General features: G+C 32.5%; 1 protein-coding gene across 1 annotated transcript; it reads right to left on the bottom strand.

Annotated features, from left to right (window-relative positions):
* Positions 1–11: 11 nt before the first annotated feature.
* ABCG43 (ABC transporter G family member 43) lies at positions 12–13225 on the bottom strand. Its single transcript, XM_010324025.3, has 24 exons — positions 12593–13225; positions 11082–11202; positions 10663–10751; positions 9893–9977; positions 9230–9392; positions 8167–8243; positions 7910–8054; positions 7325–7626; positions 6978–7259; positions 5898–6214; positions 5598–5758; positions 5425–5528; positions 5145–5301; positions 4995–5045; positions 4794–4924; positions 4385–4717; positions 3989–4279; positions 3825–3908; positions 3277–3410; positions 2944–3171; positions 2344–2515; positions 2086–2173; positions 1083–1249; positions 12–501 (listed from the first exon to the last, which is right to left on the bottom strand). The coding sequence occupies exons 1-24, from the start codon at positions 12919–12921 to the stop codon at positions 235–237; spliced, it is 4278 nt and encodes a 1425-aa protein (XP_010322327.1). The 5' UTR covers positions 12922–13225; the 3' UTR covers positions 12–234.
* Between the last annotated feature and the right edge of the window lie 4607 nt (positions 13226–17832).

Genomic DNA, 17832 nt, shown 5'->3' with positions numbered 1-17832 from the left:
AGAAATTCGAGTGACAATGAAAAGAAATTATCATTTAACAAGTGAAGAAAGCATTCCTGTTTAAGCAATACCCTGCTCTTATCATGTGTAAAGTAAAAATTTGTTTACCACAAAGCAAAACCCCTTATCTAGATGAGTTCATAGTTTGAATACAAAGTGAAGATTTATTCATCATGTAGGGCTTTTCAAGATCAGCAATCTACTCATGCCAAAAAAAAAGAAATTACAATGTCATCATCTTTTTTGGAAGTTGAGAACTTTGACTGATAATGCAAAGACTGTGAAGAAGAGCAAGCAAAATCCAATAAGTATGAGAGCTGACCACCCAATCCATCCAGGTCCAAAACCTAGACTGACCTCCAGATACTCTTTCACAGTGCCTTGAAATCCAGTTCCTGTTATTATTTCTTCAACATCGCCAAGTTGAGAGCTAATAATGCCACGCAACGTCCAAGCCACTGGGCTGATGTAGTAGAACCATATCCACCATCCAGGGATACTCTACATTTCATAAGATAGAGGAAGACAATGCAAATTATCATAAAAGGATCCAAAAAAACCATGCAATCTACTACACTTGATACATTTGCGGAATTCCGACAAACATGCTCTTATGCAATAAGCCATAAGCAGGTCCAGAATTTTAACTTAATGAGTCCAACTACTCTTTTACAACAGTTCTAAGGAGGAAATTATTACGTACTTCTCAAAATCATGATCACCTGTGCATTAAAGATGATAAAACTAGGTGATTTTAGGACAGGAATTATAAAATACGAGTAAATTTACCAAATAAACTTAGGTTGATTAAAATATATTATTTAAAATGGACTACACAAAATATTATTTGGAAGCTATATGGCGCTTCATCATCCAAAACCTCTCTTTTCTAAGAACGTACTCAAGAGAGTGAACTTAATATTATTTACACTTTTTTGCCTACAAATGTGTGCATGTATATATCCAATAGTCCCCAACTTAATTCCTATAAGCAGACAAAAGAAATTGGAACAATAATTTTCTTAAGCACACAAAACTGCTGTAGTTTATGATGAGTGTATGCTGAGGAAAATAGTACTCACAGGTTTTGGAACAAGAAAGCCAGACATGAGGTTCCACAGCGAATAAAATGCAGATGAAATGACAGCAGCCAAATGTGGAGTTGGCGTAAGACCAACAGCCATCATACCGTAAAAGGTGAAATAGCTGAATGTCAGAAACATGAACACTAAATATAGGATAAATTTTTCTGCAAAATACCAGAAAAACCACAAGTCAGATTATCTGACAACCAAGTATAAACAGCAAGGAGTTCAACTTAGTCGCTATGAGCACAGTTCATGAGGGAGAACATGGAATAATGTAATAACATATCAGAATTCAAAACCAGTAGCAACAGAGAGATGCATATTAAATCCATGAATTGAAGTTAATGGTCCAAATGTCAGAGGAAAGATGTACATCTCAACTAATTTTCATTGACATAGAAAGGTCTGAGATTCCAATGGCTATTGGTTACATATGCATCTTTATTTATTGGTTAACATGTTAATTAGTGTTACCATGTTTCCTAGAGATAAACAGAATGTTCACGGGGTAAAATCCAAACCTAAATTGCTTACCTCCATGCAAGAAGCACTACTGCATTTTCATGGATTATTTTAATAATTTCTCAACATAAACTGCAGTAATTACTAAAGAAGCAAATGCATGAATCAAAATAAACAGAGAAAAGCTGCAGACTGCAAAACGAAAAGGGAGATCACATTTTGCCCACTGCTTTTGGAACTCTAAATATTTAGGCATGTGAATCAACTACTGCTTTACATAAAAAGAGAATATGAATGTACAGTAAGTTCCTGCAAAACATCAGAAAACGATATATGCGACATTGGTCTTTGACATGTAACACAAATACACTTCCATAGTAAAGCAAATGTAATCCTTCAGGGTAACATTCAGCAGAACGGGTTCTAGAAAAAACAACCATAATGGCAGATGAACCCATTACTTGAAGAACTAAGGATAGGCAAAAGCAAAGAAAATATGGAGTTGATCATGAAAATTAATTCCTTAGGTTCATACCAGCTGTCCTTTCAAAGTTGATCATCAAATATGAAATGATTCCAAATAGTAATGTCTGCATGAAGATGTACGGAACTTCGACTAACCCCTGTTTGCCAAAAAAGAAAAAGAAGTTGGTATTAGTAAACAATCTCATCATCTCTTCTAAAAGCAGTTCATATACCATCTAATTGAGTAGTTCAAGAAATACAAACATATGATTATTATATCTGTTGTAACTCGAAGCAATTAAGATGTACTTGATGTGAATGCGCTAACCTGAGCTGCTGCATATGGTAGAGGAGAGTACATTCCAGCAGCCTTCTCCCTGTAGAAAACTGTTCTCTCAATGGCAACTATTGGCTGTACAGAAGAAGCATTATTGACCCCCAGGAACAAGCATGAAGAATAAAGTGCACCCATAACAACGAACAAATTTTGAGTGGAGTCCCTGTGGAATCATTTCAAGTGTACTGCCCCAGTTAATACTTTGAGAATTGATCATAAAATTGATACAATCAAGGCTCTAATATTTAATCCAAGTTTGGAAACTGAAACCTTAGAATGGTTCTAATTGCTAGTTTACTTGCTGGTTTTCTCCCACTATATTATTTTGCATAGTTCTGCTCTTTCGATCTGGCAATCCAGCCATTTTGTCCATAGAAGTTACTTCTATATCATTAAATAAAAAAGAAAAAAGAGCAGCAATCTTGTACTGTTCTCATTTATCTTTCTTGAAGAATCCCCAGCAAAGAGTATGTAGGGGAAGTTGTTCTACATTTACATTGGAAATAACAAGCAACCAACTGTGTCTGCTTTATAAGGACTGAAAGAATTATCCAATAGTTTGCTCTAGATATTTCATAAGAGAAAAGTTACCTTTTTGAACCGACATCCCAAAATATAGAACCGAGAATCAGAGCACTCAACGTTGTAAAGAACAACCTAACAGCATTATATGTCGGACTTCTCCAATACACAAGATTTTGCTTCCAGAGACAGATCCTAAACTGAGAAAATGCACCTTGACTGTATATGCTGGTGAACTTTAGAGGTTCTGAGTTCTCAGGCGGGACGCTCAGTTGCTTAATTAAGGCCTCCACTCCCCTAATTTTAAAAAGAGATACAAGTTCTACAAATTATTAATAAAGGAAAAACGAAGAGAGCAATAAATAGTATACTTCAGGTGATGAAGACATTTATTAAGATCACCTGAACTGCTCCGAATTTCTGTATATTACTGCAAAATCTTCTCCCATCCTTTCTTCAGCAGCAGGCGTACTTATCTCAAGCATCCAGGTTGCTGGATTGTAACCACTAGGAATTGGGGGTATCCCAGGAATACTCTACAAAATGTATTCACAAACACGTGCAGCATGAACAATAGCTTTTGAAAAGTGAGCAACCAAAATATAGGAACTATGCCCCATATAATTGAACTCTTGAATAAGGAAAATGCTATCTGTTTCCTTATAAGTACAATCAGATTTCAACTGCATCAACAGATGAACAATCTATATACAGAGACCACAATGGAAATATCTTGTGTAATTAAATTAGTAGTAACTACTTCAAGATTAAAATCGACGGTGAAGCAGTGGAATGTGGAGAAACATTAGTGAGGCATCCCAACACCTCTGCACCAAGAAAAGAGCTAGAAGAATCTCCCTCTTAATTTTAAAGTTGTAACACACACTTTGTATCTCTTGAAAATCGAGCACAGTTGAATTATACTAAGTGAATGGTGGAGGCACAAGTACCTGAAAGTAGTCAACCATAGTTTGTGACTTTTCCCCAAGCTTCCCCCCATATATCACTTGTCCTCCACGTTTCATAAGAAGAAGCTACATATTGTAACATCACATGAGCGGAAGTCCTGGCGGTCATGTAACTTATCTATTATAGAAATGCATTGATAACATACCTCATCAAATGCTTCAAAAATTTCGATACTTGGCTGATGGATTGTGCAAACAACAGTTCTGCCAGTGTCTACAGTATTACGAACAGTTCGCATTACAATGGCTGCTGCTCGTGCATCAAGCCCAGATGTAGGCTCATCCATGAAAATTATAGAAGGATTTGCCACAAGTTCTACTGCAATTGTCAAGCGCTTTCTTTGTTCTGTTGATAAGCCAGAACTTCCAGGCAAGCCTACCAAAGCATTCTTTAGAGAGTCAAGTTCCACCAAATCCATTACCTCTTTAACAAACTCCTGCAGAATAAGGAAGTCAAATGGGTTTTAGCATTTTATCCGAAAGATTAAACATATTGAAGTTCAGAAGATAAAAAGGTAAAACGGCAAGCCAGTTGCTACTACCTCTCTTTGTTCCTTATTCACTTCTTTGGGAAGACGCAGGTAAGAAGAAAAACATAGGGATTCATACACTGTGACTTGAGGAGAATGTATGTCATTTTGTTCAACATATCCCGAAACTCTAGCAAAAGTCTGTTGTTGTTTCAGGTATCCTGATATCTTAATATCACCCTCTATATATCCAGAAGTTTTCCTTCCAGCTAGGCAATCCATCAATGTGGTTTTTCCTGCTCCGCTCGAACCAACCAATGCGGTAAGAACACCGGGAGAGAATACTCCACTAACACTCGACAGTAGTTGCAGCTTCTTTTCAGATATTCCTTCTGAACTCATTTCCTGAAATAGTACATGTCTTCTGCTACATATGATACGCTTCAACATAAACAGGTAAAAAAAAATCCAGTATAGACACCTTTGGCATGTCAACAAAGTACTTGACATTATGGAAAGTCATTGCCAGTGGTTGGAATGGCAGTATCATCCCCTTTTTTTTAGTCATCGCCGGCTCAGGGTCCCCATTTGACTCAGAAGTCTTACTACCTCCTGCCAAACATATCATAAATGGGTAAGAAGTACACATTCCATTTATCCATGAGAAGAGGGGATAATTTACCATCTGCACCCACTGCTTCTGGTGAGACAACTGCCCCAGATTTTCTTATTGCTGAAAGAAAAAAAAAAGAGAAAAACAAAGTCTAGTAAATACTGGTAACTATGTGTTGGCAATTCTAAATCTATCCTATAAGAGTTCAATATCACTTACGGTTGAGAATAGCCAAGGCAAGAGTCAGAATAGCGTTGAAAAACAAAATGTAGATCAATAAAACACCTACTCCCAGCCAATACCAGCTATTAGCTGTTGGCAGGCTGTGCGATCGCAGAACGGCATTCCCAAGAGTTACGTTTCCGATGGTTATCTTCTACAAAATTTCAATTGAAATGATCCAACTGATTAAGCTTCTAGAATATATTAATGTTCATTCCATTTATTTGTTTTATCTATGACAAACACATCCAGCATTCCCACAGTATAGAGAGCACACCTGCGTCCATCGTGTGGAAGTAAATTCATTAACTGAAATAGCTCGTTGTCCATATGTCAATGGTGAAATCCAAAAGGCCCATTCCCACCATGGCTTGATCATATCTGCAAGGATAGAGACTCCATTTCAATAAATGAATTCCTGCTACAAACTAAAGAAAAGTGCAACCTTACCTTTTGGCACGATAAAACCGCCCGATAAAAATGTGATCAGCAGTGCAGCTGATGCAAATGTATTTGAGACAACCAAAACTCGTGCAATAGAAGCTATTGATCGAAAGAGACCCATTCCCATCTGGTGTACTACAAAGAGTGTAAACATGTAGCGGAAAAACCTGGAACATTATAAAGGGATATAAGTAGAATAAACAGTCTACTGTAGCCTTGTCTGTATGTCTGGTGAAAAAAAAACTCAACACTCCAATTATCCAAAAGAATATAAAAGAAGAAGAAGATAACAGAAACCGAACATACCTCCCAGCACCAGGTGAGAAACCTACACTCCAGTACACAACAAAAGACCATACGACAGCTTCAATTACAGAGTAAGGTAAACGCAGAATCCAACTACACAAGGACCATGACCATGCAGGATAAAACATATTATCTCTTTGCTTATAGAAGACTGGGAGGCGAAATATCAAGAGAGGCAGTTCTGAAAATCCGTTGAACATCATATGAATCAAGCCGAAAAACAAACAAGAAAGATATAAGTTGCCGTTCATCAAATCCGTGGGATGTATCCGTGTTTTTAGAAACATTGTGCATGTTACAAATCCAACAAAAGCAACCTGTAAACACATGTATGAAAAGTCTGTGATACATCAAAATTAAGAGACTAAAAACTCTATAAATATGTTGAATCTGAGAAGCTATGGATGGAGGGGCTGCTATGGAGTCTAAGAAATAACTTGATGAACTTATCAAAATCATTTGAACAATTGGAAGTGGCACAAATGACATGTTCTTGGAAGCTTCCATTTATACATCCACTTCTATACTGGCCTGAAGGACCAAATGCACACTTGAATACTAGGTACAATTGAGACTTCAACTCTCTAATAGCTCAAATACACTGATAGTTTTCGCCCTCGCGTTCTCAATCATCGAACTTCACGATGGACAGAGTTACAATATTAGCTACGGGTTCAGATGAAACCAATAGATTTTACTAAGAGAGTATACTCGTATCATAAAATCTATTAAATATGTATAAATATTAAATTGCAGAGCCAAAAATTAAAACAAGCTATTGGATTCGGTGCAAATTTAGAACCATAAACTTCAAATCTTGCTCGCCTCTATTGATGAATCTTCATGAGAAATCTCTTGACCGAATTTAGATGGAGTCTTAGTTGACCAGCTTGGAGATTTAAAATAAAATTTAGATGTGTAAATGATGAGTAGGTGAAACAGAAAGACCAATACTTTTTTTTTAAAAAAAAAGGAACAAAAGTCTCATTTTACGTCCTTCTAAATTTTGAAACTGAAGGCAGAAAAATTAAAAAAATGTGAATCATATTGGTACAGAGAATGTAAACTTTACAGGCATACCTGAAACGTTCTGAAGATATAAAGAAAGCTATGCCTAGTCATTAGAAGCCACTCTCTCTCGAAACAAGCTTTAAAGAGATCCCATCTGGGAATAGCATACTTTGTCGTAGATAGAGCTGAGGGATGACCTTTGGATCTATCATATGGAGTAGAAAGGAAGGATTTTATATCCTGACCATATCTGGAGTTCCTAAACGCTTCGGCAATTGCATGAACAGGAATGAATTCATATGGTCTGGAATTATCAGCCCAGTATTGTGCCTGATCCTTTCTTGAGGTAACCTGCGAAGAGACCAGTTAAAGTACCAAATACACCTTGGGGCTATGAAGCACCAAATGAAAAGTACCTCTTGAAGGAAATCTGCAACGCCCTTACGGGGCGGCAATCGAAATCCTAATGATTCAAAGAATTCAATAACATCTGCTTGGGGACCATGGTACACGACATATCCTTCAGAGAGTAATACCAGATCATCAAACAATTCAAAAGTTTCAGGTGCAGGTTGAAGGAGGGCAATCATCAATGTTGCGTCCATTAAATGAACAAAATTTCTTAAGCACTTGACAATTTGGTACGTCGTGGAGCTATCAAGTCCAGTTGATATTTCATCCATGAAAAGTGTTTTCCTGGGCCCGACAATCATTTCTCCTGTGTATGGAAACCATTATTAGCAACTGTTTATGTAGCAACACTTTTCTCCCTTCACTCATCCAGAAAAAAAGGACTGATGGGTGAATTTCAGATATTTCAGGCTATCTCACTTAGTTCAAGCACCCCAACTATTAAAGGAAACATGCCAGCTCATAAACAAACAAAATTTATGCATAGGTTACTTTCATTGCCTTAAAACTAACACCAAAATTATAAATAATCTCTGCAGGTCAATATTTGCTCATTACAACCAGGACTATTAAAGAAAGTGAGGATATACCTGTTGTAACTCTCTTCCTTTGTCCACCTGAAACTCCTCTTATCATGTCATTGCCAACAATTGTGTCTGAACATACATCTAAACCAAGAACTTTCAAGACGTAATCTGTAGACACGCTGTGCTTCTTACCACCAACAGAAGATGCCTGACCAGTTATTGATTGCAACAGATACCAACATGAAAATGATATAAAACATCATGAGATACCATTTAACATGGGTGAACTAGCCTGGTAGATAGAGAAACTGAAATCAAACCTTCATATATGCGTCTATTTCAGAGTTTGGACGTATATTTTTTTCCTTCTCTAAACGATCAAGGTCTTTCATATATTCTGCAAAAGAAATTAACAGGGCAGGTTTGGGAATGAAAGATGTTATGTCATATTAGATAAACCTTAATTGGTTCTGATTAAGCAGGCAAAGTGGGATATATATCAATCACTAATTGCATGATAAGAAACATACTTGCCTTTGCTCTAAAATAGATTAGGAAGATAATATCTGGAAACTTAATGCTCTTAAGTCTTAACACACTACTTATTTGTCCACAGAATACGCCCTGGGTGTGGCAAGGTATTAGCTAAGACTCCTACATATATTTCACCACTAGACTAAGTTATGGAACTAGATAGAAGGTTTCATTAATAACATGCCCAAAAACAGCAGAGGAATTCCAAAAGTACCTATACATTCAATTCCATTTTGCTTTGGTCTTATCATATTTTTCTATACCTTCACAAAAAAATGTTGCAATAGTCCTTTTATTCTTTTATCTATTTCATTGTCAAATAACAATGAAGAAGTGATAACATCTTGACTTCCAGAAATTAGGACATTTTGCTATTTAGTTCTATATATTTCCTAAGCTTTTGTTTAGGAAGTGATTTCCTGGGCATCTTTTCCCTTTGTGTTGTTTCTATTCAAGACATAAGGTTCTCAGATACAGTCTCTCGATTTTGATTTCTTTTTTTCTAGTTGAGTTGGGGGAGTAGGGAAGGGCTTTGATTTTTTTGCTTATGCGAATGGATTCTGCTTAGTTCATTTTTCTTCTTCAAAGCCAGCTAATAATAGTAAGTATAAATGTAGAGAGAACATAACCAGATAAAAATAAACAACCAGTACAATGATATAACATGGTTCAGCAAGCTTAATTGTGCAGCATAACAAATCTGTTTACTAAGTGATACTCGCATTACGATTAAAATATGAAAGATTTCACGAAAGCTGTGACAGACATCTGCACAAGTAAAGAGGAAACCCATGCCTAGTAAAAGGAAAACTGGTCAAGTACATGAAGTGAAAATGTTTAGAGACAAACCTCCAAATCCTTGACTTGCACCTTGGCATCTAGCAGCAAAATCTACAGTTTCTCTTACAGTTAACTCAGCAATATGATTATCTGTCTGACTTATGTAAGCTGAAGTTCTTTGCACACAAAATTCATCCAGCTTATGTCCATTATACGTGATAATCCCTTTTTTCTGTAACCAAGAGTTATGTAATTATCTTTGGTATTGTTTTTTATTATTGTAGTTCAATGGAACACAATGTTTCCAGGAGATCCTCTTGAAAAAATAAACTGAAGTGAAGGTAATTAAATACATGGCGCAAGTTAGAAAGGATATGCAATGCAGTGAAATTATCAAAGAAAAGACATAATGTTAAATTAAGCTAACAAACTACTCAATATCTGATCAGTATTCATATTTGCCTCTTTTTGCAATATTCCCAGACCGCATACCTTTTAATGCCCTGGTTACACAGCATTACAAGGAGATATGTTATTAGGCCGCTAAAAAAAGATTTGGAGTTTCTTATGTTCCCAAGATGATGATTTGAGATAATTATCTTGAATGTCAGATGTATAAATCAGTAAAAGACCTTGTATAACCATTGAATCTTTTTAGAAGAACTCAACATCTATTAAGGAAGACAAGGATTATGAATCCAAAGGTAATACAAGAGAAAGGCTGGTACTTACCTTTAAGCTATTATCAAGCTTCCCTGAAAGAGCTAAAAGCAATGAAGTTTTACCAGAACCAGGAGGTCCAAGTAGCAGTGTCATCCTAGTAAGAGCAATAAAAACAATGTTTCATTATACGCAACTGTTTTTGGCAATCTAATTACTTCTAACCATAAGTTGCGGAGTATATTTGAATATGTTGGACTAAGCCGTTTTTACTTTCAGTACATGATATATTAATTTATTTTCGGTTAGATAAGTAGTACAAATTGTCAGAAGGTGCAGTATCGTACACATTAGTGTCCAACATTGATCAAGCCAGTACCGGCTTTCAAAGAAAAAATAACCACTACTGATCCTATCCCGGTGAACTTGACTGTGGGACCAGGTTTTGGTTAGTTTGATATTCCTACATTGGATGAATTGTTTTCCCGCTTTACATCTTACTGCTCCAAGCTAGTTGATCCCCTAACCAGCGGTCAATTCTTCTGTTCTAGCATCTTAAACTATCGATTCCATCAAGCAGCTACATAACATCCAGGCTGGATAACCTTCCAGACTTCTATTTTTTTTTTGAAGGGGGTAGGGAAGGGGAAATGTGAATGTTTAGGTGGTCAACCAACCGAGTTACTACGATTCCTCCTTCCAGACTTACAGCGCCTATAAAGGTAATAGCAACTTCGAAATATGTTTGTTACATATATAACTAAAAGCTACCAACATAACAGCAACACTTCTTTCATACACAAGGCAGTTATGAGAAGTAAGAAAAAAAAAAGAACACTTACCTCCCAGGTTTCACAACACCACTCACGTCGTTCAAAATGGTAAGAGAGCTTCTCTTAGGACGGAATATCCTCAGTCCAGTCAATATACTCTGTAATTCATAAAAATACATTTAGAAAAACTATCATAAGCTACAGTCTAATGTAGAAGAATAACATTGAGACTTGGTGTGGCCAAGTGGTCAGTAAAGTGAAAGTGTTTGAAAAGTCTGAAATCTCAGTTTCAAAACTCAGTGGGGATACAATACACCTAAGTGATTCTTCTTATTTGTCCTAGTCTTTGTAGACAAAATTACTCATACCTATTGCTCGTGGCAGGTGGAAGTATCCACGAAATTAGTTAAAGGTGTGAGAAAATTGGCCCGAACACCACCATTAAAAGAATAATACAAGAGAATTAGTTGTAGGATTGAATGATTTACCTCGATGACATCACGGACTGAATTCACCAAAGTAGGCAAAGCTCTGGAGCCAACATTCACGTTTGCTGTGAGTGTTATGTTCTCATATCGAACTTCAACTTTCGGAACCTCCAATCCCACACTTTTTCCATAATGAAAATTTTCAGCCATTATTAATTAGGTAAAATTTTTAATATTGCTAGTTATGAAAATTAGCAAAAAGAATACTGAGAACTCTACTTTACATTTAATTCCTTAATATTATGTCATCTACGAGTAGACTACAAGTTTATACTTTATAATCTACTAGTTTACAATTATTTTGTGTCTACTGAATGAATCTAAATTCATGTCATTATTATTATATCAAATAAAAAGGAAAAATCCATACAATGATGTTCCTCGCCACAAACAGAATATCTAATAACAACTGTGTAAATTAAATCTACTTCATTGGAAACATGCACAGTAATTAAAAAGTAATTTAAGGATTAGAATTGTTAATCAAGACTAATCTACAAAAAAGAAATTATTCTATTATTTATGATTTTATAGTTCTACAGGTTCAATTTTATTCTTCTAAAATTTAATTCGAGTGCATGAACTGTTATTTTACGTAGTGATGATATAAATTTTCCTAGCTCTAAGTTAGATGCATAGACTACAAAATTATACTAGTAATTTTCGTGCTTCTTGTTTATGTGAATTGTGATCTAATAATTTTTAAGAGCATTGCAACTTCAAGATTAATAGTAGTTACGTTTACTATTCTGATTTTATTATCTGTTGCAAATATCCTGGTTTCATTGTCTATTTATTTATAAACAGTTTATAACTTTTTTTTTTGTATTATATATGTGATCTAGCATTATTTTATTTTGTATTGGGTCAGTTAGCCTAACACAAACTCAGTAAAGTTAGATCTTGGTCACAATTTAGGCTCCAAGAAATAGCTCAAATTAAAGAAGGTTACACAAGTCTTATAAGAAAATCATACATATGTTAGCCTTATTAGTTCTTTCATGCCTATCTAGTGCATGTCTGCATGTGCATGTGTAATTTTTAGTGTAGGATAGGATGTAAATGAAATCTAAATTTAATTCACGTTTTAAAAGTTAGCTCAACAAGTGAGGATCGTTAAAATCTTATAAAGACAACCCCATGCATTTCATTAACTTTCGTTTTTTTAACAAACTCAGGTTGGCCCACGGCCTAATGCTCGATTCAACTTTGCCCACTAAAAGTGAGTGAGTTTCATAAAACTGGGACCTCACCAGTCCACGAATCAAGCAGCAAAACTTGCAGAAATTTTTCACAATTTATTTTTTTTAAAAAAATAAAATCAAAGAAGAGAAATAAAGAATATGAAACACACATTGCATTAATTCCTGTATCTACAGAAAAAAAATCCTTTTAAAATAATTGACTTCAAATAAAAGAAATCTGAATCACATTAGATGCATGCAGAGATGAACTTAATTGTATACACATTGGCAACACCAATAGGAGAGAGTGTATGAGTTGAAAATTACCTATCGAGGCGCTCTTTTACGCCGGCAAGCAACTTATAATTATCCTGTGCAGTAGTCGCCATTGCTCTATTGACAACAAGCTGTCGAGTGTTCCGGTCTAGATTTCTCACATCGACGGTGTCATGAGTCTTCCCTACGCTAGAATCCGTCTCATTCCGCTTCACCAAAGCGAAATTCGTGCGCTTCCGCGTGGGCAATTTCTCTAACGCTGCCCACATCAACTCATTCTCGTCTTCCTCCACAGACTCCGCATTCGACCGCCGACCAAAACTCTCATTTTGTGCCTCCACATCTAAATCAAAAAACTCACTCCCATTCGACGCCGCCATTCAAAACAAATGAATCAACTACAGTTTTTATAAACAAAATATCCTCCGATCAAGCTGAATATGAGTGTGATCAAACAAACCTATTCCTCTAATGACTATTTACGTGTAATCGTATTGCTCTTATGCAGTTATGCATGTCTTCGCAGTGGGCAATGTGAAAGCAGGAAGAGTTTTGGACGAATTTTGAAGTCCGATCCTTTTCCCTAGCATTTATTTCCTCTTTGTACTGTGACGAATACGAGTCTTTCTGTTAAAGCGGGGCATTGTCACTCTTCACCTACATTTATGGGATTTCGAAGGAGTTGAGAATTACAAATATGTCCACTCGGCGAACGAAGCATGACTTTCCTCCTGACGTCTGTATGGGTAGTTACCGGTTGTTTTAATTTTGACCTCTTCTTCCGATCACTATACAGATGACACGTGGCTATCTGCATTCACGTTTTCTCAGTTACTATCTACTTTTTAAATTTGTTTTTTTTTTCTAAAAAGTTACAAGGCAGAAATTTGTTTCGTTCTTCATTTTTATTTTTTTTAGTTGTACTGATTCATTTCGATAAATTTAAAAATATATTTTTTATTATACAGTTTTTCTTCGATTTAGTTTAAATTTTTTTAAATTTCAACTATTTTATAATTAAATTAAAATAAAATAATAAATTTACTATTGTCAATTTGTAACTATCTACCGGCTACCGGGTGAGGGTATATTTGTCAAAATGTAAATATACTTTAGTCAAAATTCACACATGCAATTTTTTGTATACATGTTTTTCAAGTGTTGATTATGTGAACATGCATTGTATGTTAGTATCCTGGTAATTATGGGAAATTTTCATCCAGAAAATAAGAGTGGTTATAGAAAGTTAACTAATAATGTGACAATATTAATAATAGGTACGTGTATCGAATCGTGAGGGGGTGTAAAAATATCAAAGGTAATAATAAGTAATAACAACTAAAAGAAATTTGCATATTAAACCAACTTAATTACAATAAGTTTTGATCCTTTAAATTAATTACACGTTATAGATTTTGAATTCACTAATTTCAATTTAATACTACATCAAGTACGATAATCTCAGGCAGAAATTACTTGATTCATAGAATCATAACATTGGATAACAAAAATCTGACGTGGCACATCTCTTTGGCCAAGATTACCATTTAGCTTTTTCGTCAATCATAATTTAATTTTTTTTTTACGTCTTCATCTCTAATATCTGCCAAAAGAAGAAAAAATGTATTTTAACATAGCATTTGATCATAAATTTTTAAATATTTTTAGAAAATATTATTTGGGTGAAATTTTATAATTTTTTTGGCCATAATATTTGAAAAATGAATTTCATTTTTTAGAAAAATATGATTTATGCCCATAAGTTCTAAAAAATGTCAAAACTATCATAAGTTTGTATTACAAATCAATTGAATCTTTGTTACAACAATAACAAATAGTGTCCATGACATTAGAGCAATGTGGTAATCTTGAGTGAGTGCAACAAGCATCATTTATCGTGAAGTAGATAAAACACATGACTTTGTTATCTTGAACCGATTATTCATTATTTTCATCAATAATTATATTATCATTTCACATTTACCGAATATTTTATTATTACTTTGGAATTAATGTAAAAAATTATGTAATACAATGTAAGCAGTAACTATAGAGAATGTTTTTGTAAAAGATAAAAGTTTGGGATAAACTTTTAATTTTTAAAAGATTTTAAATAATAAGATTTAGCTCAAATACTAGAAAAAACTAGTATTTGAGAATTTGAAATATTTATCAAAAATATTTACCAAATAATAATAAAATATATATACAAACACTATTTACATAGTTTTTTCTCAAATATTATTTAAAAAATATATGAAAAAACGAGCCCTTATCTCATTCATCTCTCCTCATTATTACTATATAATTTATTACTTTTATCACTTTTCACCATTGCTATAACTAATTACTTATCCTTAAATTTTTCCTTTTACCTTCTATTTTTGTAATTTTCTACAAATATTAATTTATTTATCTTTTTAGTATCATAATTCAATATTATACTTTTATTTCTACCATATTCTAAAATAAATATTTTATTTATCTCTTTACTTATTACCATACACGTTTTATTTACTATAATTAATTACTTTTCCTTTTTACCCTTTTTAAATATAATTTTCTAAAAAATCTAATTTTTGTTATAATCATAATTTATTTATCTCTCTTTTACTTATTACCATAAACATTTTATTTATTATAATTAATTACTTTTCCTTTTTTAAATATAATTTTCTAAAAAATCTAAAAAAAATTATTATCATAATTTAATATTATACTTTTTATATCTACAACTATCTAAAAATAAAACATCATATTGTCTCTCTTTATATATTACAATAAACGTTTTTTTCATTAAAAATTATTAATTCATTAGGATTACTAAGATGAAACTTAACCATTTGCTTATACTAGTCCATTTGATCCTATGATATTTTTATGTTTAATAAAATGTCGCTAGACTCTGTATAGTAATAAATTTGCTTTTAAAAAATAAAAATATAAATTTTTTTTACTTCTTTTGATCTCTAATATCTGCCAAAAAAAGAAAAAAAATATTTAAATACCTTATTCATCTCTCTTCATTATTAATTAATTTATTATTTTTATTACTTTTCACCATTATTATAATTAATTGGTTATCCTTAAATTCCTCTTTTTACTTTTTATTTATATGATTTTCTACGAATCCTAATTTATTTTTCCTTTTTATCATCATAATTTAATATTTTTATTTTTATTTCTACAACTTTCTAAAAATAAAATATCTTATCTATCTCTCGTTTATTTATTACCACAAACGTTTTATTTACTATAATAAATTATTTTCCCTTTTAAACCTTTTTTAAATATAATTTTCTAAAAAATCTAATTTATTTATACTTTTTATATCTAAACTTTCTAAAAATAAATATCTTATTTATTCCTCTTTTACTTATTATCATAAACATTTTTTTCCATTAAAAAAAATTACTTCATTAGGATTACTAAGGCATAGTCCCCCTTCATTGTACTTGTCTCTATTACCATAAACATTCTATTTACTCTAATTAATTACTTTTCCTTAACTTCCTCCTCCTCCTCTTTTTTTTTTTTTTTACCTTCTTCTAATATAATTTTCTTTAAAAATTGAATTTATTTTATCTTATTATTAGCATAATTTAATATTATACTTTTTATATCTACATTTTTCTAAAAATAAAATATCTTATTTATCTCTCTTATATTTATTGCCATAGACATTTTTTTTCATTAATTTTGTCTCAATGAATTTCATTTAATCTGTTGTCATAAAAATTTACAGAAAATTATAAAAAAAAATTTATTTCATCACTAATACTAATATATTATTAGTTGATTAATTTACGTAAGTCCCTTCCTCTTCCCCTTCTCTCATATCTCTTCCATTTTATTACAAAAAATAATTTAAATTGAAATGAATTTCAATAACATGTATTTCCTATTAATTAAGTTCTACTAATTAATTATTAATTATAATTTGAAATCGGTTACAAGCTTATTCTTTTTAATTTTGTAATTTTTCTTTTGAGTTGCAGAATTGAATTTTCTAGTGACAAAAATGCAGTAAAATTATGTGCTAATTTTTTAAAGAAAGCCATGATATAAAGGTGCATTTATTTGTTCTTTTTAATTTATGCTCTCTCATTTTTGTTTGATTTATTGTGATATTAACCTTTTAAATTGATTTGATATTACTTCTAATCTAATAAATTAGCCTACTAAGTTGTTATGAGTTTATCAATCTTTTGGCTAATCTTTTCATATTAAATTAATGAATTTGACATACTCTTTCATATTGTGTTTTAATGGACGATAAACAAATTTCTACATGCTCCATCATTCACCATATTCTTTTATATCAAAAACTAAAACATGTATCATGTTCAAGTGCAATCATAACTATCATTATTATTCATAGCAAGCCAAAGTTAGAAGGGTCAGACACGAGCTTAATTTATTTGGGTTAATATAATTAAAAGTGTCGGACATGATTAATAATCTGTACATGGTGGAGTTATGGATGCTCACATAATACTCCCTCCATTTTTATTTAGCTGTCCACTTTAAAAAAAATACATATATTAAGATAACGATAATTAACATAGTAAAGTTACAATTTTATCCTTATTAAATATAATTTCAAAAAGGATGAATTAAAATTTATAATAGGAAAAAAATTTGTCCTCTCTTGATTTGTCAAAATGAACAAGTAAATAAGGACATCTAAAAGTAATAATATGAACAAGTAAACAGGGTCAGAGGGAGTATAACATTGGGTAAAGTTAGCTATTAAACAGAAGTTGGTGAATATTTTTTTACCCTTTTCCCTATAATTAGACCAAAAGATATATAATTATAAGATCAGACAATATAATATAGTGAGATATATAATTAATCGAAAAAAGAAAATTGATTAAACCACGTATTAGTATACTACCATAGTAAAAAAGAGGAAATCACCAAACTAAATTTAGGATTTTTTATACATTTAAAATTAGTTCTCACTTCTCACAATCCATCTACACCCTAAAGGTGTAGATTAAATGGAGGTATTATGAAGATCGTGACAATATATTATTTGATGATAAGTCCTCCAAAATTGCTTTTACGCTATCAGTTATCTTTACTAAACATAGATGGTTCAAAATAATTATTATTTTAAAAAATAAAGATATAAATAATATATCTTTATTTATTTTTATTGTTCATTGTAATGAAATTCCTCACTCGCCTTTGTGGAATCAACGTTTTGACTATATTTGCATTATCTACTGAAAATTGGATTCGTCCTAAAGTAAGTTATTCTAGTTTAATTTCCTTTGAGATAA

This window comes from Solanum lycopersicum, chromosome 6 (genome assembly GCF_036512215.1).
Source record: "Solanum lycopersicum chromosome 6, SLM_r2.1".
Lineage (NCBI taxonomy): Eukaryota > Viridiplantae > Streptophyta > Magnoliopsida > Solanales > Solanaceae > Solanum > Solanum lycopersicum.
This window is presented reverse-complemented; position numbering and strand designations above follow the sequence as displayed.